The sequence below is a fragment of the Leuciscus leuciscus genome (assembly GCF_965113295.1).
Source record: "Leuciscus leuciscus genome assembly, chromosome: 3".
Lineage (NCBI taxonomy): Eukaryota > Metazoa > Chordata > Actinopteri > Cypriniformes > Leuciscidae > Leuciscus > Leuciscus leuciscus.
The window spans coordinates 37,745,652-37,771,190 of NC_138727.1; the positions used below are offsets into that span (position 1 = coordinate 37,745,652).

Consider the following 25,539-nt stretch of genomic DNA (forward strand, 5'->3'; position numbering starts at 1 on the left):
TATGTTTGGGACCATTTTACACCTTCATCATGACTATAAGTTTGCGTGTGCATTCGCAGCCTTTTGTTTTGTGCAAATGTAAGTTGTAATTCTGTTATTTTGTGTATGCCTATCTATATCTGATGTATCTCATATTGGATGCATTTGGTTAAGAATTAACTCTGTAGTAAAGCGTCAGCTTCAGCGCGCGCAGCTCAAACGGCAGTGCACGACTAATAATGACTATTGGGACTGTAATATTACATAACATTATAAAGAGAACAATATTGTAATTAAACATTGTGAATTATTTGGGTTTAGTTGCCGTGTCGCGTTGCTCCAGGAAGACTGCGTCCACAACATGAGTAGTTCTGAATGAATGGCGCGTATTAGTTCAAGTTCACTTGTGTATGAATTTGCGTCATTTTGTGCAGGTATAATTTGTAATATTATGTTTATTTTGAATATATCTGATTAATCTCATATAGGATGCGTTTCTTTTAGATAAATAACGTGCTAGCAAAGTGCTCCAGTTTAACGGTAGCAGATTCATTCAGCGCGTCCACAACAGTCACACATTCTAAGCGCATATGAGGCGGCGTTGATGACACGTTGTATTAGTAGTTATATTTGATTATTAAATAATTCATTTAATTATCAATCACATCGAAACATTTTACAATCCTACAAGCCCTTTATTTATATTTAAAACCATTCTCATTGATTTGGTGAGGAACATAGCGTTTTGAGCAGCATTTGCAGACCCTGTCATGCTGTCATAGCCACTGCAGTAGACGCATATCGCAGTATTAAGGCTAACGATTAATCGATTAATTGATCGTTAATTTAAATGACGATCGATCATGGGAATTTGTGAAAATTTACATCCCTAGAATGGGGTGTTTCTGGGCGTTTCTCCCTAATTTCTGCTTCGAGGTCTTGGTTGTGCCATTTCTTTGAGGTTTAGAATTCAGTATTCCTGTTATTCTTTTGTCTTTTATGAATTTAATAAAGAACTCTGTCTCATATTCTGTCCAAACATACCGCGTCATTACGTCAGGTAACTGTAAATGCGCAAAAACTGCTTCCATTGCAGTTTTGCGAAATATTTCTTTTTCGAATTGCCTGAAAAACCACCTCATGCGAGCGTAAAAACATTGTTGTAATAAATGGGAGTTTTTGCGAAAATGACGTGTTTCCATTAAGCTTATTTTCAATTCGCAATTTGAAGGGTAATGGAAATGCAGCTACTGTTGATTGTGAATAATGTGCTGTGATATGATGATAATTACTAGCTATAGCCACTATTAGTATTTTTTGTATCTCTTTTCCAATAACAGTAACATAACCGGTTTGGGGAGATATGCCATTGACTATAAAATCAAAGAAATCAGCTTTACGTTTGATCAGGTTTTTTAACAAACTTTTACAAAAAGAGAATGCGACAGAGCTCGTAATAAAACAAGAATCAACACTGGCTTGGCTTTTCGTAAATGGCGAGAACTAAGGGATTTAAAATTTTGTAAAAACGATGCGGAGATGCCGTTTTTATTACTCGACAGGTGAGTAAGGTATTTTATTGAACAGATAAATTGAAATTTGTAGCTCTCAGAGTTTATTGAAAAGTATTGTGAAGGGTCATATTCATCCGCACAGCCGAAGCACAACCAAAACAATGTTCTTCTGCAAAATGCATGCAGTTTTTTGACTGCTGGTGGGCCAAAAGTTACATAGTGTACCTTTAGCATGAGCATGTTTCTATTATCTTAAAAGATAGGGGTAAATGGTGAAACCCGTTTGGCTTAAATTATCCATGATAAAAGTGGTGGGGATGTCCCTGGAGTCCCCACCGTAAATGATGGCAATGATACTGCCAGTATTGATTCAGTTTTCTATTCAAATTGTTGGTAGGCTACATGAATTCCAAACAGGGTTGATAGCTTTTTATGTAGTGCTTTATAGCTAGTATTTATGATTGGTGTTTTTTTTATTGATGTGCACCCCAGATAGTGCTCCAATATCTATTTATCTCAGTTACAACCCTGATACTTTGTGCCTGAGGTGGTAAAAAGTTTAGTGGTAGCCTTTTCAATAGAAATTATTAAAAAATCTTCACCAAATTGAAAGCCCAAATTGCTCCCATTTCTATGGCCCTTCTTTAACTTTCCTTTTATTTTTGTCTATTTCAAAATGATCAACACAGGGAGAGAGCAACAGGCAGACAGACTGTGTGAGTTTAAAAAAGGAGTGGAAGACAGGTGCCAAGAAACTGAGGATCAAAAGCACAGTGATCAGTAGTTCAAGCCAAGAAACCAGAGAAAGAGAGAGTGAGCCCTTGAGAGAGCAGACATCTGAGAACCAGACATCCACATGTACACAGAAAACTTAGACTGATGACAGATGGAGTGGAAGTGCACCGGTACAGAATCAGTGCCTAAGTAGGACTGGGCAAAATCTATCTAGAATGAGGAATTGGCTCAAGTTGGAATTTTAATTTGATTACCTAATACCACAGGATGTTAAAGAGGAATTGTATTGAATTGCAATTCAAGGAAATTCAACAAAGTCACACAACAAAGAGATTTAATTTCTCTTTGGAACAAAACATTAATAATTACATAAGTTAGACTAATTTAGCTTATTTCGTAACTGATATGTAGAATACATATCAATTGTTCCTATGTTTGGTGAAGATTTCCATTTTTGTTGTGGTGCTTTTCCACCCAGGTCCAACCCAACAAAAATGAATTTATTGTACAAAAAAATAAATAAAAATAAAAATGTATATATATGCACAGCTTTTCCAAAGTTCCACATTTTTTTACTTTCATTCAGCAAGGATGCATTAAATTGATCAAAAATGACAATAAAGATGTTTGTAATGTTCCAAAAGATTTCTATTTCAAATAAATGCGGTTCCTTTAAACTTATCGGTTAAAACATTTTTTATCACCTTTTCAACATAAATGTTAAGTAGAACAACTGTTTTCTACATGGATGATAATAATAAGAAATGTTTCCTGAACAGCAAATCATCATATTAGAATGATTTCTGAAGGATCATGTGACACTGAAGACTTTAAAAAAAAAAAAATTATTTGATTGTGCATTTTAATGAACATAACATGGAGTACATGCATGTAAAAATGCCGGATTTTAGCCAAGGGCTAATTTCCATCCGTAGTCCCACGGGCTAGGATCACACAACTCACAAAAACATTGCAAAAAAAAATTTACAGAGTAATGATGCTGAAAATTCTGCTTTGATTACAGGAATGAATTACATTTTAAAATGCATTACAATACAAAACCGTTATTTCACAATATTACTGTTTTGCTGTGTTTTTGATCAAATAAATGCAGTCCTGGTGAGAAGAGACATTAAAAACAATAACAAAATCTTACCAACCCCAAACTTTTGAACTGTAGTGCATTAAAAATGCTTTATATGTATACTCTCTCTCTCTCTCTCTCTCTCTCCCTCTATATATATATATATATATATATATATATATACATAAATAAATATAATTAGTAAATTTGTTTCAAACTTTTATTGGTACCGTCATTATGATTATTAGTATCATCTATTGTCATGCTTTGCAAAATACCCCATGTTGTGTATTTATAATTTTTTTTGCTTATTTATACTGAATAATTTTAATTTATATTACTTTGAACTGGAATAGAAAAGACATTCTTTTCCTATTTTTCTCCTCTCTCTCAGTTGTGCAGTAATCCTGTAGAGGGACCCCTTTCATTCTGCTTCTTCTGCCTCACTCCTACTCAACAGTGTTCTGTCCGTAAGGGAGGAGAGAGAGAGAGAGAGAGAGAGAGAGAGAGAGAGAGAGAGAGAGAGAGAGAGAGAGAGAGAGAGAGAGAGAGAGCGCAGTCTCGATGTGTGGAATTCTTGGGCAGACATCGCAACCGTTACACCTCTTCCTACTGTTCTGCCTCAGTCGCTGTCTGTGGAAAAGGGCTATTACTTACTGCAAACGGAGGACTCCTTCAGAAGCCAAAAGAAAGGGAGAGAAAGAGAGGAAAAAAGAGGGAAAGAGAAAGAAAAAGATGAACTAAAGCAACAACTGGACAACAGGAACAAACTGACTGCCTTTCCTGTTTAAAAGAAAGGAAGGAAAACGGAAGCCACTGGAGTATTTGTTTTTTTCTTTCGTTTTGTTTTCTTCTTCTTTCTCATCGTGGTGCTGGGAGGCACATCATCTTTTCATTTGTTTGCTCTCTCCATCATTTGCCTCCTGATCTATTTCTCCATCTATATGGTGTATAATTTTGTCTATTTATGACGAGACAGGCGAGAAGAGAAAGAAGGGGCAAGTTTTTTTTTACTCTTTCACAAATTTTTGACTATTTATGTCCCCCTTCGTTCCTTCACCTGTCCCTCCTTTCCATCATCCCCTCTTCCTCCCATCCCTCCCTTCATCTCAAAAGTGTGACGCTCCCTGAATGAAAGTTGGTTAGAATTGCGAAAGAGACTCAAAAAACCATCTCCACATCTCCTTATCAGTTTTTTAAATTCTTCTTTTTCTTTCTCTCTTTTTTAAACAGTTATTTTGTCCTCCACCATCTATCCTCACGTATCACTCTTTTTTTCCCTGGATGCTTTAATATTCTTCTAGGTAGGTTTAACGGCTCGTTTAGTGTCTGTCCGGTCTGTTTGTCTGTGTGTGTGTACTTGTGTGTTCTTTTTTTTACATGTACATAAAACACACATCGACACACACATACACACATGCATTCATCTAATGGACAGCCAGGTGTCAAAAATTAAATGTCACTTCTCCATGCCCATTTTTTATTCCTCTCCAACTCTGTCCATCTTCCACTCTCACTTATGAACAGAAAGACATTTGTTTCCAGCCATTATGTCTTTTGTAACGCACACTCTCACACATACACACACTTAAAACACTCACACGCATCTGGTCTTGGGCTACCCGGTCTAAAAACATCCTCCATTCATCTCCACTGTCCAATGTAAGCATCAGTGTCTTCTATTTTCTTTGAGAAATCATTGCAGACACATTTCTGAGATGAGGTTCTGCTTCCATTCTTTGACAGAGATGGGTGAGGTTGGCGTGACTGCTTAATTTGTGCTTCTTGGACACATTTTGAACTTGTGATTTGAGTTGTCGACAGCCTTCTGATGAGCTGCTGAAACATGAAACCTGAATTGTGAACAATAAATTGGCATTTGCTCAAAAGATTGATCAGGGTTCAGTACAGCAGTCGTCCCCCCCCCCCCCCCCCCCCCCAATTTCACCTGCCTGTGAGCTCGAGTCCATTTGGTCACTCCTTCGTTTTATTGAGTGTTTAATTTTCTGCTGTCACTCGCCATCTTTTTCTCTCATTTTATCCGTTCATCGAACACCTTTTGGACTGGCTGTCACCTCCACTTCTTTTCTTATCACCACTTCGTGATTTTCTCTATTCATGTAGGGTCCCTGTTTTTAGGTGTCGTGCATGACCACTGTATGACTGTAATCTCAATGGAGAATGAAACTTTTCACTCCCCACTGTAAGTTATTTATACCCCCATCCTCCTTGAATGATCATTTTGCACTTCATTTTATACATTTTAATTCAGAACTGCTTTTTTTGATAGACTGATTGATATTCTTGATTAGTATTTTGATTTTGTTGTTTGTAATATATTATATATTTACCTCTAAATATTACAAACAGGAGTCAAACAGGGTTGTTTTGATTTTTCCTTGTTTTTTATTTCATTTTAAATTAATCTGAGAAAGGGACGTTGATCCAAGAAGTGACTTTGTGTCACAACTTAAGATGGAAGGAAATCTGAACATCCCCTTTTTCCATTCATGTTGATATTTTATTTCTATGCTTATGCTTTCCTCTCAGTGACTAGTTTGAAATCTCAATTAAAGTTCAGTTTCAGCTAGAAATTGTCCTTTAGACATCTCAAATTCATCATCTCCCTCACATTTTTTTCTTATATATGGACTGTTTGGAAAACAAACAATCAAAAGAAAAAAAAAGCATCTCACTTGCCTGTTATTGGGCGAAATGGACAAATCAGTGGAAGGCGACCATCTTGTCTTACGTTTTTGAATGCTTGCACTCGCCCTCTTGTCTTGTGTATCACATTTTTGTAAACATTACCCAAATAATAATGATGAAATGCCACAGGACAGTTAGACTGGTAAGTAACACGGTAAAAATGTCACACATAAGTATTTGTATGCATTTGTAAGCGTGCTACTGTGTGTGTTTGTGAAACATGCCTGTCCTTTCTATGGCTCGAAGTTGACTAAAATGCATCTTTTTACATATCAGTTTACCAATAAGTATTGAGCACTGTATAATAGATCAATTCAAAGAAATAACAAAAGGGAAAAAAAGAAAAATGTCACTCAGTTTTCCAAAATCATCATCAAGTTTGATCTTTATTCAACATCATTAGCCAGAAAACCTGTGCTTAAGATACTGTTCTCTTCTTTTCCCTTCCAATAGTGTCATGAGAAGGACCCAGCGAAGGACGTTCATGGATACTTGAACCAATGAGAATTTAAGACCAGACGTCGCTTCTCCGGCCCTCTCACTACTGGACTCTGCTGGGCGTCAAGCAACTCCAGAGCTTGTGGACTTGTTCACAGATGAAAATGAACTTTTAAAAACATTTTATCTTCTTTTCACCTTTTTCATTTTATATCACATTTTGTGGGCCTGACTTTGTCCTGGTTCATTTAAAATTTTACGTACATTTCTTAGGTTTGATACAAGACTTTTAACTTTTCTTGAGTGACTGAACATCATTCGCATAGCTCAAGCATTTAAAGTTTTACTTGTCTTTGATTTTGTCTTCATTTGTGAGCCAGGCATCATTCTTACTTTTCTTGAGTGAGTTTTCTTAATAGTTTTGATTTGATATACAATTGCCTGTGCTCAGTCATCCAGCCTGGATTTACAGTAGGGACCAACACTTTCATCCACGGTCTCTACACCAGTTCTACTTTTTCTTACCAATCCCTCAAACTACTTCAACGGTCAGTCACTCCTCCATCCAGGGCTATGAGAGGAAGAGACAAGACCCAGCTCACATCATCATGCAGGAGTTGAGGAGAGAGAATGGGAGTTGGGCTGGCAATGTTCAAGGTAAGGGATAAACCTTCTCTATTGTTTTTCCTCGCTATCTCTGGCTATGTTTGTAATGGAATACTTGCTGGGTAGATTACTTTCAAACTCGGTTACTGATTCCAAATTACATGAAAAAAAAAAAAGTAGTTAGTTACATAATCCATTAGGCTACATTATACATTTAAGGTAATGTAATCTGACTACTTTTTGATTACGTTTAGATTACTTTTGACCTAACTCGTTTATCACATTGATGTGAATAGAATAATCTTGTACCATATTGATATAAAAATAAAAAGAGAAAGAAAATCTATTCTAATTACATGATGTCAGGGTTTCCCAGGGTTCATGATGGAACTGCAGAGGGTTCGTGAGTGTATCAAAATAAAACACTTTCTTAAAAAAATGAAATATTTCATTTGTTTATCTGCATGTCATGTGAAAACTAACCGACATCAGAGGTATGAACTTAATTTTATTATTATTATTGATTTAATTTGATGGCCACACTTTAGATTAGGGTCCAATTCTCACTATTAACTATCTAGTAACTATGACTGTTGCCTCAATAAACTCCTAATTACTGCTTATTAATAGTTAGTAAGGTAGTTGTTAAGTTTAGGTAATGGGTAGGATTAAGGGATGTAGAATATGGTCATGCAGAATAAGGCATTATATGTGCTTTAATAAACAGCCAATATCCTAGTAATATGCATGCTAATAAGAAACTAGTTAATAGTGAGAATTGGACCCAAAACAAAAGTGTTACTAATTTTATTATTGACCTAACTTATTATTTCAGGGGTACTTCAAGTAAATATATGAGGTCAAATAGGTTCAGCTGACAAAAATGTTGGGGAATCCATGCATTGCATGTAAATATGAAATTTCGTGATTTTGTATATTTTAATGTTAAAAAAAAAAAGAAAAAAAAAGATTTCTGTAAATCCAGTAATCAAATTCTGTGTGGGTCTCAGTTTTCAGTGGCTGGTCTATGTGTGCATTAAAGCAAAGAACAAAAAATGTTCAAAGAAACAGAATTTATTTGAAATAGACATTTTTAACAATGTCCATTTCTAAAGGTCTTTACTGTCACTTTAAATGCACTAAAGTGACAGTAAAGACCTTTAGAAATGGACATTGTTAAAAATGTCTATTTCAAATAAATTTTGTTTGTTTGAAATTTTTTTTTTTTATTAATCAAAGAACCCTGAAAAAAAAACATGGTTTCTATAAAAACATTAAGGAGCACAACTTTTTTCAACATTGATAATAAATGTTTTTGAGCAGCAAATCATCATATTAGAATGATTTGTGAAGGATCATTTGACACTGAAGACTAGAGTAATGATGCTGAAAATTCAGCTTTACCATCACAGGAATAAAAAATATATTAATAGAGAACAGTTATTTTAAAGTGCAATAATATTTCATATTACAGTTTTTACTGTATTTTTGATCAAATAAATGTAGTCTTCACCACATTGAGCAACTAGGCCTAAATGGACCATGCTAACCAGCCAAACCTTGGATATCTTGGTTAATTGTTTTTTCAAAATCAAATAGTTGGGCTATTATAAAAGTCGTAAAAGTCATAAAAGAGTAAAAAACATAGCTAATTTTAAGTTAATTTATCACAGAGAAAAGGTTGTGCATTGCATGGTGGGATACAGTACCGTGTTATATGCTGCTCATTTTGACAAATGCAATAGGCCATATTCAATGCATACATGAGATTTGCACAGAATACATACTATGGCTGGGTTAAAAATATTGATTTCTCAATGTTAATCAATTCTCATTGTGATGAACTGAAATCGATTCTTAAATCCCAAGATTCGACCTTTTAGTCTGTTGTTTTCAGTTGATAAATGAAAAAATATTTGTAGTGTACCTCCCATTCAATAAATCGCAATAAGCTTTGTGCTCTGTTACTTTTTTATATGAAACACTCGGCTTTCAAATTGTTAAGTTTATTACGAACTTCAATAAATACCGTTTTGGGGCTCATCAATATGGCGTGACAGATCGCACTGCTATAACATGAAATAAACATCAGAAGATATGTTGAAAGACACAGTACAACTTACTGAAATCCATATCATGTCGCATGTATTCGACAAAAGATTCAATTTCAACCAAGAAAAGACGTCAATGAAACAGTGTGACTTAATGCTTCATTCAGTGCACATACTGTAGCTCGATAGTTAGCAAGAAAAATTATTTTGCTCAATATATGCACTAGATTTCATATTCATATTTTTACTTAACATGTTCTTTAAAATTTCATGCATGTTTGAATAAATCCATCATGAAAATTGAAATGTTTTTATGATTTACTGACAGGGTTCTTAGTTTACAGCATTTGAGAGATATTTTTTCCCTTTTATAGATACAATTTATAAATAAAATTTGCCATGTAATGTCCCTCATATACAGTACATCCAAATGAATCAATATCGAATCAAATTAAATCAAAATCGGAATTGAATCGAATCGCAAGCTTGTGAATCGACATCTAATTTAATTGTGAAATTTGTGTCAATACCCAGTCCCAGCCCTAACAGCCTACAAAAATATGTGCTGCAACAAGTAGTATGGTAATATAGTATTCTGAATAGCTTGAATAGTTGACATGCTCTCTTTCACTTTCTCTCACATCGCTATTTTACCTAATTCTCCCACTTACTCGAAGGCCTAAACGACATGTCTATTTTTTCTTTCAGGGCTCTAATTTTCTGTTGCCTCAATGAATGTGTGCGTTTCTGGTACTCAGCTCGCCATTGTCTTGTTTTCATGCAGGCATTCTCCCAAATTGCACTTGGTTGTGCTGCCTTCGATCCAGTTTGAGTAATGTGCCTGTGGTCTGGGTCAGACATTGCAGCTAAGTGGGTTAATGAAAGAGAGAGTAGGAGCGATAAATACTGAGAAAGAGATAGAGGGTAAGAAAATAGGGTGAGAAACAGACGGAGAGGTCGAGCTGCCTTTTACTCTCTTGCTCTCTTTTCTCAAGCTGCTCTACAGGCGCTCCTGATAGCCGTTAGACTCAATCCTGGGAAAACAGGAAAGTCGTTAGCCGATCTGAAAACGTCTGATGATGTATCGCCCTCTTAAGATGTGCCGCTGATGATTAACGTGAGGTGACAGCGTTTTTTACCCACGTCAGTGGGGTCGAAGCAGCTGTCAATCAAGCTTGACACTGATTGACAGGGACCAGAGGGATGAGGACAGTGTGGAATGTCTTTCAGAGTGAAGCATCACTCAGAGATTCTGTTGGTGTGGTAACGGAGCCTCTGTTGGCATGGCAACGGAACACAGGGACACGAGGGCATTCTAGACTTTCAATGATATAACTGCTACACAGAGATGGTGCAAATCTGATTTTGTGTCAGCCGTTGTTTCAGAAATAATGATACTTAGGCGGTAGACACCTTGCTTGTGTACACAAATTGTCTGACAATGTACTTGCTCTACACTGAACTTGTGTCTCTGTGTACCGACTGAGCAAACAACAAGCCTTAATCTATCATCCTGAAAACTGGGGAAATTTGACTTATAAATGTTAGTTTTCAAACAACAAAGATGATAGTCAATAAAAGCCTCTCAGGGATGGATGATGACTTGTTAGTGAAATGTGTGGTGTGGGTTTGTTGGTGCTCACTTGTTTTGTAGCTTTGTTGTGAAGGAGTGAATATAGAGAGCTAGAATGTTGTGTACTTTCTAGTCAGAGAAACAGGACAGTGGTGTTATAAAGCCTAGACATTGGTGTTCTTTTCATTTTTTTAAACTGTTTAATATAATATAATATAAATTATAATCATGAATAATACTTTATTAATACATTTTATTTTATTATTATGTTTTTAAAAAAAACATTCTTAAATCCAATTTAGGAATTTCTACAATAATTTGGAAGGATCCTAATTTGATTCCAATATGATTAATCTTGTCTTAATAGGACAACATTTACCATTAGGATAACTTATATTCTAGATGGATTTTTTAAAATTCGTTTACAGGATTCTTATTTGATTTTTGTTTGGTTTCAAATGATCAAGAATTATTAAATATAAATGAGATTTTTTTTAACTAGGACAAACTTTACAAAGAAAGAAGGTGTAATAGGCATTATAGCTGCATGATTAATCGTTAAAGATCATGATCTCGATTCAAACACTCACACAATCTCATTCTTAAACGACAGCGATTCGGCTGTGTCTATTAAACACTTGACAAGTATTAACACATCGAACAATCAAATCTTTGTTCGCACTGTCGCTGAGCCAGAGAAAGCAGTTGTCATGTATATGAAACAGTGTCACAATTACACAGTATCAGTAATTTCTGTGATACAAATATTCAAATTATCACAGAAGTACTGGGATAAAAGTTTATAGATGTGTATTCTATAGATGTATAGAAGTCGGATATAAAGAAATATTTTTTTTATCAATTACATCGTCACGCCAGTAGGTGGCGACAATTGACTGTTAAAAACTATATCTGTCATTGAATCATTTATTCAAAAGATTTTTTCCAAAACGCTGATTCATCCAGTAATGAAACAAGTGAAGTATTTATGAGTGAGTCATTTAATCATTCATTCAAACCGATTTTTTAAACATTTTAAATAGACTGCAGCACTTAACATTTTGTCAGAACCTCTGGTAAATGACACGTTATTTTGTTGAGTTGTCTGTTCAGAATCAAGGGAGAATCGTGATCTCAGTTTGAATAAAAAAAAGTTGTGATTCTCAATTGATCCAGAATCGTGCAGCTCTAATAGGTAAATGCACAAAACTTCCAATAAAATGAAGAAAAAACAGACATATAAAGAAAAAGAGCTCTTAACTCACTGCTAAACTGAATAAAATTGAAAGTGTGTTTTCATTTTTTAGTTTTCGTTTGTGTACAGCAGTAAACGGTCAGATAAAACTGAAAAGTAAAAGCAAGGTATACAGAGTTCAAACTGTTGTCTGCTGAAGTGCACAACTGTTTGTGTGTGAAAGTGTTTGTGGCAGCAGGAGAGATGGGTTGACATGACACGGAGGTCATTATCCTGCACTGGTCTTTTCTCGTCGGCTTTAACAGTATTGGCTAACACATTAAGGGGATTTGGTTCCAATGTGTGTATTTGTGTGTATGTGTAATGGGCGCATTTAACACAGAGTTCATCTGTGTAATCAGGTCAAAAGGAATACCTTATGGCACAGGTCAGTTTGCTAACAGGCAAGATACGGCTGAGTGTGCATGTGTGTGTCTTTTGACCCTCCTCCCCCTCATGGGGATGAATTGCCACTTTATCAATGTGCACCTGTTGTAATTCACACCTCCATCACCATAGGAGTGAATTTGGCTCTCGTCCCTCGTTCACTATGCTGGTTAAAGCTTAGCCTTAATCACAGCGCATGACTTCATTACGGATAGAGTTACAGTGACTTAATGAGCTCTTGTCCAGTCATGCACAGTGTCATAAGTCTCTGAGATGAGTGATATGCATATTAAATGGCATTATGTCATTCATTATGTCGTTTAATGAAATTCTGCTTCTTTGGAATGGAGGATATGGGCAGGAAAGTTGCGAGGAAGTGGATATGTACGGCAGACAACAGTCAAAATATCATTATACCAAACACAGCAGTTCAATACCATATTTTGCTTTGCTGTTATTTTTTGTGTGTGTGTGTGTGTGAGAAATACTGGATGTATCAGATTAGCTGTCACCTAAGAAACGTTTGGTCTGCATTTTTTTGCTGTCTGCTTTTACTGCAGGGATGCTCAATCCTATTCCTGGAGATTTACCGTCTTCTAGATTTTAATATAAAACTTAATCAAACATGTATTAATAGCTAATAATGATCTTTATGCCAAGGGGTCAAGGTTTCGCTGGATGGTATGGTCCAGTTAACCCCTGCTGGAAGATGCTGTAACTGTGCCATCTTGGGGCACAAATTGACGGCCGTTCAAAAGTAGACGTGCATCGTGAATGATTTTTTTTCCCAAATGTCATATAAATCGCATTTTAAATTTTTTTGCATGTGGAGGCCTTTTAAAAGTGTGAAATTGACTTATTCTTCACTGGCCTTATTCTGCCATTCATGTCAGGTCTCTGGATATAGGAAAGATCTGGAAAGATTGCAAACATTCACATTATATAAATGTAATAAAAGTATACTTTCATATATATATATATACTAAGTGTGTGTATCGGTCAGGTGTTCAGTTGAGTCCACCTAGAACCTCAAGCAGTAGTAATTTGTAATGCCTGATTAATCAAAAACATATGTACAAAATGTAGCAAATGTATAAGCTAGCAGGCTAATCGCCTAGCGATATGCAAAGCTAGTTTTCTGATCATAAAAAATACAAAGAACAAGAAATGTTTAATTTCACACTCTTCAGCTTCAGTTATATAAGGTTATATGCAGCATTATATAAAGACATGAATGGTCATAAAACATAGGCTATAGTGATTTTCTAAGATTCAAATAATTTGGAGGAATCATGCCAACTCAACGAACTGTTAATAACAGAAAATGTTGATTGAGCATCATTCAGTGGCCTATATATATATGATCTTTGCAAAGGATGTTTTGGACTGGGAAAAAGTGACCTGCTCATACCGGTAGTGGAAGTCCAAGTGATTTAAAACACGATCTATGCCCTAGTAAAGGATGCACTACACCACATCACAGCTCATGTTCGTATCGTACACTAGGGCAGTCATGGCCTAGTGGTAAGGGAGTTGAACTGGTAACCCAAAGGTTGCTGGTTCGATTCCAGAACCGGTGGGAAATGATTGAGGTGCCCTTGAGCAAGGCACCTAACCCCTAATCGCTCCCCGGGCGCCACACAAAGGCTGCCCGCTGCTCTGGGTGTGTGTATCCATGTTTGCAGTGTGTGTGTGTTAACTACTCACTACTCTGCTCCTAATGTGTGTGCATTAACTTGGATGGGTTAAATGCAGAGGTCAAATTCCAAGTATGGGTTACCATACTTGGCCGTCACGTGTCACTTTCACTTTCACTGTCACTTTCACTATCTCAAACTACTTCCTCCTCCCTTTGGTGTCCATTAGCGAACGCTACATGGTGTGTTACAAAGCACCGAGGAGTGGACGATTGAGTGATTTGGGATGGGGCTCATTGTTTCATGGTAACCATGTGCTGATATTCATTTGGCCTAAACAAGGAACAGCTTGGTAATTAATTACCCATGACCAATGGGCAGGGGGGGTGAGCCAATGCTCTCGTGTGATTGGTCAAAACAGAAGCAGGCCATCACCAAGCCCTCAGGGGAGGAAGTGATCTCTCACCCGAAAACCTGCTCATCACTGCGCTTGTGTCTGTCAGAGTGTGTACGGTCTGTTACAGATGTTATGGTTGCAGCCATTCATAACATTTACAGTATTTGGCGTACACTAGTAGTGCAGTTTTCCTCCACATATGTTGGCCAAGAAAACTTTCCACGTAGAATCTCACACATCCTGTGTGTTTGTATAGGTGTGTGAAGTTGTGGGTAATGTAAGTTCAGTTTAAAGGGCCCATATGGATTTGCATATGTTTAGGGCTGAGTTGTGTGTGTCCTAGTATGCATGCATGTATGTTTGTATGTATGTATGTATGTATGTGTGTGTGCGTGTGTGTGTGTGTGTGTGTGTGTGTGTGTGTATGTATGTATGTATGTATGCATGTATGTATATATGTATGTATGTATGTATGTATGTTTGTATGTATGTATGTATGTATGTATGTATGTGTGTGTGCGTATGTATGTGTGTGTGTGTGTGTGTGTGTGTGTGTGTGTGTGTGTGTGTGTGTGTGTGTATGTATGTATGTATGCATGCATGTATGTGTTTATGTATATATGCATGTATGTGTGTGTGTGTGTGTGTGTGTGTGTGAACATGTCTGTTCATTTGGGTGTTTTTGTGAGTCTCTGTGTGCATCTGCTAGTAGCATTGTGTTTGTAGTGCTGCATGTTTTCATGACATGAGGGAGAACAATTTCTAACTCAAACGTATCTCATATTTACCAGAATTTATCTACTATCATTTAAAATTGTTTTAAAATCGACAACTGTGTAATTTCATAACTGTGGTACAACAATAGGTGGAGTGGATTGTAACACCATTACAAAACAGACATCGTTTCGTTTTTGTGCGTTATTTTTTATTTTAAACCATTTATTTTAAGCATTTAAATTAAAAAAGGTTCAAATATTATTGAACACATAACAAATGGGCTAATGGGCTATTTTCTAGGCTTTTTAATATTTAGGTCAAAGGTTGAATAAATGTTATACACTAATCATTAAGGTCGGCAATATTTTTAATATGTTTTTGAAAGAAGTCTCTTATGCTCACCAAGGCTGGATTTATTTGATCAAAAATGAAATACAGTAATTACAGTAATATTGTGAAATATTATTTCAATTTAAAGTAACTGTTTTCTATTTTACAATATTTGAAAAAGTAACTTATTCCTATGGTGGCTAAAGTAACATTTTCATTTCCTTCAGAAATCATTCTAATATGCGGATTTGCTGCTCAAGAATCTTTTTATTATTATTATTCATGTTGAAAACAGTTGTGCTGCTTAATATTTTTGTGGAAACGGGGAGGCATTTTTACCAGGATTTTTTTTTTAACAGAAAGTTTAAAAGAACAGCATTTATTTGAATTGAAATAGCTTTTTACAAGGCTTTTCTACTTTTGATAAATGTAATGCATCCTTGCTGAAAAAGTATCAATTTCTTACAAAAAAAAATAATAAAGAAATGACCCCAAAGTTTTGAATGGTAATGTACATCAAATTAAACTGAGACATCTGCTGATTAAGATGACACCAGCAGTTGTCACATAATATTCATTAACCTAATTGCAAATCAAATCATAGCGCAGAAGTGAATGTCATTTTCTAAAAAATGTAATCTTGAAAAAATCTTGTACACAGAGATTTCGAGGTTGTACAGTCACCTAGATAATAGATGGTCAAATATGACAGGGAATTGACCGCTGTAGTGTGTATAAACGTACCCTGTGATATTCTCAGTGAACAAAATGATAATCGAATAATTCTCACAAAAATCTGATTTAATACTGGGAAGCTTGATTTTGGCATCTATGCCTCAGTTGCAATCAGAACAAACCGCTGCTGGCTGTTATTTAGGCGTCATTATGAGGAGAGAGCACTTCAGTAAAGGTTACAGCTCAGATGCAGGAGTTCATAAACACTGGTTAATGGAATCGCGCTCACAGTGCCATATGACAGATATACCTTAGAGACTTGGAGTGTGTGTGAGGTGTGTATTTGGGAACGTATGCTTGCACGGAAGCCAAGACAGAAATGCTGGCTAAAGTTGTTTCCCTCTGATAGTGTTATTTGCCTGTTTCGGTATTTGTGTGTTGCATGTACCCAGAGATTTGACGTAAGAAGGCAGGTCGTATACCTCCATAGTGTTGCACTGGATTACTAGACAGCCTAATCTCTCACTTTAAGTGTGATCTGTGTGTGAGTGCATGCGCGTGCATGTGTGCGTGCGGTTCTTCTGTTACACGATATGTTACAAGCCTCTGTCATCTCTTTATGCTGAATTAAATAACATTTTTGTGTGTTCCGGAAACTGAATCAACTGTCTCGGGTTTATCGGAATTCATTCTGTATAACTGCATCAATGAATGTTAATTCAGTTTCTGGTTGTTATCAAAGCTTTCCCACCCCGTTCTGAAACAGAGCTCGTATGAGATGGGAGGGAGTCTGTGATGTGCTTTTGTACAAACATTTTGTTGAATACATAATTTATTACTTCGCCAGGAAGAACTGAGATGGAGGACTGCGTAGAAAAACGCCTTATCTGTGTTTCCCAAAGCAATGAAAGAAACAGAGATGCGTTACACTGCTCAAATGTACACAGACTACACACTTGAATTCATTCATTTCACATCCTCTCTCGCCCTCTAAAGCATGAACAATGTCAGGATACCTTTGAATCACCTGTCACACATGTTGTCGGCTACCCTTCCCTGTGTTCACTCAGTTTAATTGTGTCGGTTTTACTTGTAAGTCTTGTTTGGTTTGTTCTGGATTGCGGTTATCATGTTGGTTTGGTTCTAGTTTTGATCATCGACTGCTTTTAAGATCAATAAGTCATTCTAAGTGGCATTTTAGCTGACACCAACACACTTGCACAGGCTTGTTGGAAGCTTTCTGACCATTGTAGCCAATCTGAGGCCCTTGGGGGCCATTCTCTCGTCTTAAGCCAATTGTCAATCAGGCACAACTGTCTCGCAGAAAATCAAGAGAGAGCAATCTATCGGAGCAGGCAGATGCATGGATATTATACAGCACCACAGGGAATGTGCGTGTATATGTAACATTTTTTGTTGTCTGTGTCAGTTAAACTTAAGCGTTGGTGGTAGCCATCCAGCAAATGCTGAGCGACACTGGAATTCTTCACAATAAACACCCTATACAGTGACAACAGACATAGATAGATGCAGTTTGAGTGTGCAAGCATGTATGTCTGAGAGCAAATAATTACAAATATTACAATAGCTGTATATATGATGTATTTATGTAATATATAACAACTGAAATAATGTGTGCATTTCTAGTTCAACAGCTACACTAGTCAACAATGGTTCAGAATGAGATCAAAACCTGCCTTGAGCTCTTTGGGTTTAACATTAAGAAAAAACACAAGTGAAAAGCCGTGCCTTCATGTCAGTGACTGGCTATCAGTACAATACAGAAAAAAATAACACATTGAAATGATTAATGCATTTAATGCAACCTGAGGATGAGTAAATGGTGACACAATTTTCATTTCACTATCCCTTTAAGCAATATCACATGAATGCTGTTTTTGTCCCAAAAGCACAAGCGCAAATGTGGTATTGATTTTATACAACAGTTCAATAAATAAGAAGTTAATATTGTGTTATATTTTAGACACAATATTAACTGATTATGCTCAATTTTGCCTGCGAAGATATTACCTATAAAGCCACTATTGTGCAAAACTGTTGTGTGTCTCCGAGCAACAGACAGCGGTGTTTCGTTTCTGAATGACTTCACGTTTTTAGCAAATCAATGGGGTGAAGTATTGATTCAGTGGATAATGAATCGACCTGTTGAACAAATTGAATGAATGAAATACTCAACGACTTACTCGTTAAGACATTTACCGCCACCTACTGGCAGTTTTGGTTTCTTATTGAGAGTATAATTTCATTAACAAAATAATTTAATATTTCCATATTAATAAAAAATCCATTTAAAACCTATTAATCCCATTTCATTATTTATGCAATTGTAATTGAAGTGTAATTGCAATCAGGCCACCTCTGAGCTGCTAAACGGACTGTAAATATATCTAAATACTAATTCAGATGCAGCTTATGAAAAAAACAAACAAAAAAAACATGGCCGTTGTAGCCTAAATGTTGAATCAAATAAAAAAAAATCTTTCTAAAGCTACTTCTTGTAATGTCTTTTTGATGCTTTTCTCATTTAACACTTTAATGACTTTAAATGATCTTTTGGGGGTAATTTCTCAGCCAAAACTGATGTGTGATCATTTTGTGATTAATAAGATTAATTAATCGGCACATCATGTAGTTAATTAGAATCAAAATTTTAATGGCTTGATATATAGTTTTTATTTCCATTTGAAAACGTGTTTTTACATTTGATGCGACTTGGTATTAAAAAATAGTATGGTAATATACTAATAATATCATATAAATGATATTCCTCATGCTTTTAATCCAGAAACTGTGTAAACATCAAATGAAACTGGAACATGGACTTACACTGGACTTAAAGCCACCTGAACACAAAGAGAGAACTTTCAAAAGTAGGCTACGTATCACTGGTGTGTATCTGATATCCCAGCTGTCAATCAGCATTTCACACGGTTCTGTAACATGCTTTTTGATAAAACATTCCTGGAGCTGACATTGAGCCTTGAGCTCCTTAGGAGAAAATGCGTGGGAGGTGTGTGTGTGTTTTATTTCATTTATTTATTTTTAGTATTATTAGTATTATTGCAAGAGATGGTGGTTTCATGTATGCTCACAATGTGTCTCTAAAATACCTTTTTCAATAGGCTGTGAATAGGTGTTACTATGGACTTTAAGACCACAAAATCTATATAACTGTGTCTGTATATAGCAGTCTCTGTTTGTGTGTGTGTGTGTGTGTGTGTGCGTGTGTGTGTGTGTGGAGGAAGGTTCATTTGAATAGTTGCTATGGAAACCAAGTGCTGTTAAAATGAGAGGCAGAGCCAAATAGAGCATCTTAGTCTCTCCTCCCTCTCTTGTTCACTCAGCTGCTGTTCTCCTAGTCTTCTATCTCCCTATCTAGTGCTCATCCTTCCGATCTGTGTGCTTCACTTTGCTTACCTCCTCTTAATGAGCTGATTATTAGAACGTTTTCTCTTTTCGTCACTACTCTCGTTCTGTCTCTGCTTCATTCGTTTAGTCTTCTAATTTTCTCTTTTCCGTTTTTTTCAATTTCTTTTTGCAGCTCATCTCCATACTTTTCCATTCCCCCTCAACTGAGTTCTCTCTCTCTCTTTCTTTCTTTCTCTTTCTTCCTCCCACACTTTGTCCTCCTCCGTCTCTTCTCTCGTATGCAGCAGAGAGAGCTAATTCACAATTAGCATGTGTACCTGCAATTAGCACTGACAAACCTCCAATAATTAGCCTTGTAAAAGCAGTCTTCCTTTTTCAAGCGTGTTTGCTTTCTTTCCGAGCAATGCCTCCCTTATGTTGTCCTTTCATCCTTTTGTCCTCCTCTTCACCCACCATGTTTTTCTTTACCTGTTCTTTAAAGACCCTTGAAATGAGTTTTGTGGCTGTTAGTTGGCATGTCGTTTAGTCTGTTACCCTCCAAAAATAGGCTGCTACTGGTTAAATATCTACTGTAATATAAGAAAATACATGATTTTAATGTATCGTTTGCTAAAAAATAAATATGCTTTTTGCACGCAAAATGGAAGAAGTCTCTGCTCACCAAGATTGCATTTATTTAATCAAATATATTGTGAATTGTATTATTACAATTTAAATTAAGAGTTTTCTATTTGAATATATTTCCAAATGTAATTTAATCCTGTGATGCAAAGCTGAATTTTCAGCATCATTACTCCAGTCTTCAGTGTCACATGATCCTTCAGAAATCATTCTTATATGCTGATCTGCTGCTCAAGAAACATTTTTTATTATTGTCAACATTCAAAATCGTTGTTTTGTGTAATAGTTTTTTGTGAAAACCATGATGATTTTTTTCCAGGATTTTTTAAAATAAAAGTTCAAACAAACAACATTTATTTGAAATAGAAATCGGTTACACTTTATTTTAAGGTGTCATTGTTACAGTGTAAGTACATATTTAAGTACTGAGTAATATTAATTAACTACATGTACTTACTATAGGGTTAGGGTAGGATCAGGGTTTGGTTTAGGGTTAGTTGCATGTCTAACCCTAGTTATGCCTAATTTAACCCTAGTTATGCCTAATTTACTGTTAATACTATGGTAAGTACATATGGTAAGACACTGTAAAATAAAGTGTTACCTAGAAATCTTTTGCAACATTATACATTTCTTTACTGTTACTTTTGATCAATGCATACTTGCTGTATAAAAGTATTAGTCTTACTGACCTCAAATTTTGGAACGGTAGTGTCTGCGCAAATTCCCGTTTCAATGAAAAATGTCAAGAAATGAAACTGCACTAATCAAACAATTTTGTGTTTTTTAGTATGTTTCAGAAATTCCATCATTAAAGGTGCAGTAAGCGATTTATGAGAAACAATGTTGATATTTGAAATCAACCCAAACAAACACACCCCTCCCTTCATTGCTCCTCCCCCAAAATGCACAAACACTCAATGCAAGTGTGGATGAGAGCTTTATCATAGCTGAAGCAAAACAAAATAATGCTTCGCGAAAAATGAAAAAAGTGAAGATGACGAACAAACGACAAGGAAGAACAAAAAATAAACATACAGTACACAAGAATACAATCAAGAGTTTGTTGTTAGTCGTCAGCAGCACAGAAGCTCCAGACAAACAATGACTCTCAAAAACTGTCCTGTTACTATAGCTAACATTACAACAACAGCATGTGTTGTTTCTGTGAAACCAATGTTACTCAATACTCACATATGGAGCAGAAACAAGGCTAATATTAACACGGGTCCTAAAGCTCTTGCCTGATCATAACCCATCTTTTTACAGTGATAATCCTCTGACCTTTTCTCTTTTGTAATGTCTCTCAGCCATCTCTCTTTCTACAGTCTTTCTTCAAATCTCCCTCTTGCTCACTCGCTCTCCTCCCCCATCATGAGTGTATACACCCCCTGGTGCTGATTGGCTACAAGTGTGTTGTGCTGCCTAGTCCGATCCACTTTCAGAAATCGCTTACTGCACCTTTAACAAACAGACAGAAACATTTTCCCTAATGACTATCTTGTTTCACACCTCTGATAATGATAATGGCTCTAAATAACAATAAGTGTTCCTCAAAAACATCACAGAAAGATAACTGGCCAATGTCAGTTACTATGTGTGTATTTGTTTGTGTGTGAGAGAATATGCTGTTTGCTGATAAATCATCTTGTATCTTATTCATCTGATTGCATTTGGTATTCATTGTGCACACATTACTCTCCCTATTTATCTCTCTCTGTACACACACGGTTACTTTTTTCTCTCACTGTGTTTCACAATCTAGGTTATTTGAACTCTTTGAGCTCATTTTTGAAGTGCATGAATGTGTAGGCCAGGCTTTGTCTACACTGTAGGAACAAATGTCCCCACAAGGGACAGAAAATAGCATTAGTTAGCTCAGGATAAAAACAACTGATGTCAGTGGCAAATCCCCAGTATAAAAAGCATCAAATAATAATTTGGGGACAAAATTGTCCTCAGATTTGACAAAACCTTTATTTGGGATGTTATTAAAGGTAAAAATAAAAACTATAAAACTGTATTTTTATAAAATTTGCTAAATCCATCCTGACCTCTCTTAAAATAAATAATTATAGGCTTACCATAGTGATTTAGGGCAAGATGGTTTAATGATGTACGCTGTACAATTTAAGTTGTTAATTTCAAAGAAAAATGTTACATAGTGTAGCTCTAACTGTAAAAACATTAGAAGTCTTTTGCATGTACTTAGTTAGATAAACGTAAGTGTGTTTACTGCTGCAAACGACCTAATTTCTCAAGATTGCCAGTTTCTGTGATTTCTGTCCAACATACGTCAATAATGAAGAGGACAGACCGTTGAAATGAGGACACATGCTCTTTTTAAAACGACAGGCTCGTCAGCTTTACTTGCGTACTGCGACTCAACTTTCACCAGCCAGAGTCAAGTTCAGATCATGTAGATTTGATGCGAATTCATCTCCCAAACTAAAGTTGTCTCCCTCTGTCTCCTCTTTTTCTCTGTCTGCAGGGACTGTATCTTCACTCCTCCGCCATGCTTGTCAGCCTCCACCTCTCCTCTTCCCCTTTCTCCGACCGTCGCGTCCTGTCTTTCGTCTCCCTCGCTTCCTCTTCCAAACCGACCCTCTCCCTCTCGCTGCTTCTCCTCTCTCTCTTCTTCTTCCCCACCTGCGAGTCTCGCCGTGGAGGCGGGATTGGGACGCCTGGCAGCGAGCGAGGCCAATCGATCATCAGCCCTCCTCATTATCCTCCACCAGGAGTCAATCCAGTGGGTCCTCCCTTGCCACCAAAGTTTGCTCAAGGCCTTAGCATCGCGGTGATCCTTGTGGGAAACTCCAGCGAGGTGTCTCTCTCTGAAGGTCTGGAGAAAGAGGACTTCCTACACGTGCCTCTCTCTCCTAAAGTCGAGCTGGTCACTATGAACGAAACAGACCCCAAGAGTATCATAAACCGCATCTGTGCTCTAATGTCACGGAACTGGCTCCAGGGCGTGGTGTTTGGGGACGATACCGATCAGGAGGCCATCGCCCAGATATTGGACTTCATCTCGGCTCAGACGCACATCCCCATCCTGGGCATCCGCGGAGGCTCTTCCATGATCATGGCCGCCAAGGTATGAAAGACTTAACTGCTACCTACATATTTTAGGGCATTTTAGGTGCAAATGTTGTTCAGATGAGGATACATTTTGCTGCCTTTATAAGAAACTTAATTTTCAGCAGATTCTAAAACAAAAGTATTTTTAGTGGATAAAGCAATCCCAGAATGCATTGTGATGAGCTAAGTGAAGCTTGTTCCAAGATGGTTTACAGAGTTGAAAGATTTGCTGATTATAAATCATAATATAATTTTTTTATTTCTTAATATTAGTACATTTACTTCACAGTTTTAAAAGTTCCATTTGTTAACTACATTAGTTAACATGAGCTAACTATGAACAATACTTCTACAGCATTTATTAATCTTAATTATTGTAAATCTCAACATTTACTAATATTTAAAATCGGAAATGATATCTGTTAACATCATGTATCCACTGTGATCCAACAAATTTGAACATTGAACAAACAATGAACTAACATTAACAAAAATTAATAAATGCCATAAATCCTTGTTAATCCATGTTTGCTTATATGTTTGTATTTATTAGAGGGAATTTTATCAATCTTTTCAATATATTTGAATGATATATACTAGGAGTGGAACGGTACACAGAAGTCACGGTTCGGTTCATACCTCGGTTCAGACATCACGGTTCGGTACGAGTTCGGTACAATGGAGGGAAAAGCAAAACAAAAATGTAGAAGGCAAATTTTTTTTTATTGTGCATGTCTGTAGGCTGTTCCACCAAAGGAAAATAAATGTTTTAAGCCTTGTATTTTTTAAATAAGTTTTATTAATAAAGTAAAGGCATAGAACCAGTTTATTTGTAGTGCATTGCCAATAGTTTTATATAATTAGTTTATTAATTAAATTAATAAAAAGACAAAAAGACCTTGAGATATGTTTGGTAATTGTACCTGAATGAATTTAAAATTCATTTGCTATATTTCAGATCAATATATTTGTTTTCCTTGAAATTTTTATAACACTAACTTTATTCTCATCTGAATTATAAATAATTTATTTCTGTATAAAATAATACTACCATTAAAAACCAATTTTATTTTATTTTAATCAATGTAGAATGTGTAACTTACTCACTGTGTTGGGTGACAGTTGTAGGTTACAGTTTGACAAGAGTTTACAGTTTGACAAAAGCACAATGTTGTGTTTTATTACGAGTGTACACAAATATAAGTAAACACTTTGCAGTTTGAATGATGTCCAATGAACAAAATAAGTATGTTTTTATGTTTCCACTGTTCGACCGCGCCCGCGCCTCTCTGAACACACACACACACGCGCGCGCACACACGCGCACGCACGCGCGCGCACACACGCGCACACACAACATATTCCAGCATTGCAAACTTCGCAGCCTGTCTATTATAGCCTGTCTATGATTATAGCCATAGATATTATGTCTATGATTATAGCCAATAAGTTATAACCACGGAGCTTCAGAGCTAAGGCGGAGCTACAGATTAGGTGTCCCTAAAGAACCCGCGTATCTAACAGTAGTTCCGCATTACATTAATTAATTTGCACGCAAGTTTTATTTATTTTTATACCGTGTATTCTCCGTGTGTATTCATGCACCGAACCGTGACGCCCGTACCGTCTCGGTTCAATACGAATACATGTACTGTTCCACCCCTAATATATACACATATATATGTCAGTATGTATGTATGTATATTAAAATATATTGAAAAGTGCAGATAAAAGAGTTTTTTTTTTTTTACTTATCTACCTTATTATGCAAAGCAGAAGCAATTTGTTCATGAATGTGCAAGACTTCCTATCTATTAGCCGCTAAAGGTAAATAACTAGAAGAATAAAGTGCTGTAAATGGTAAAACCATTTGTGCTACAAACCACTGTATTTATATCAATTACCAGTTCAAGTTCATGCAGTATCTAGCAGTATAAAGGACCATTTTTGTACAGCTAAAAGAACTGGAAGCAGAGACTCAAACATTCAAGTTACAAATACAGGTATGACAAGATAAACCACTCATTGAAATATGAATGGAAATAAAAGTCTCTAGAACAAGCTTGTTCAGTAACTGGACCAGCCTGTTATTTAATACTAATATTTTGCATGATTTTGAGCAAACAAAGGTTATGATACAATTGTTGTTGTTTAGTGCTGATTTGAAAAATGTAATTGAAATATATTTTTAACATACGTTTTGAATTTAAGTCTTTCTCCATTCATGTAGATAGGACCCAGAGATGCTCACAAGTCTCTGAGCTAGAGTCCAAGTCAAGTCTCAAGTCTTTGAGCTAGAGTCCAAGTCAAGTCTCAAGTCTCTGAGCTAGAGTCCAAGTCAAGTCTCAAGTCTTTGAGCTAGAGTCCAAGTCAAGTCTCAAGTC

At 36.2% G+C, this 25,539-nt stretch overlaps 1 protein-coding gene and 1 long non-coding RNA gene across 8 annotated transcripts in view; one reads left to right on the plus strand and one right to left on the minus strand.

Annotated features, from left to right (window-relative positions):
- LOC309494255 overlaps positions 1 to 25,539 on the minus strand; it is a 96,305-nt gene that overhangs the window by 47,346 nt on the left and 23,420 nt on the right. The gene's annotated exons all lie outside the window — the stretch shown is intronic.
- Positions 3,873 to 25,539, plus strand: part of grin2bb (glutamate receptor, ionotropic, N-methyl D-aspartate 2B-b) — a 115,488-nt gene continuing 93,821 nt past the window's right edge. For 3 of the 7 annotated variants that reach the window (XM_082163499.1, XM_082163505.1, XM_082163506.1), the window contains exons 1-3: positions 3,873 to 6,163; positions 6,475 to 7,116; positions 22,569 to 23,171. In XM_082163499.1, coding sequence (XP_082019625.1) covers positions 7,090 to 7,116; positions 22,569 to 23,171 — 630 coding nt within the window. In that variant the 5' untranslated portion in view covers positions 3,873 to 6,163; positions 6,475 to 7,089. The remainder of the gene's footprint in view (positions 6,164 to 6,474; positions 7,117 to 22,568; positions 23,172 to 25,539) is intronic. The other 4 variants (XM_082163501.1, XM_082163502.1, XM_082163500.1 and 1 more) reach the window with 4 other exon arrangements.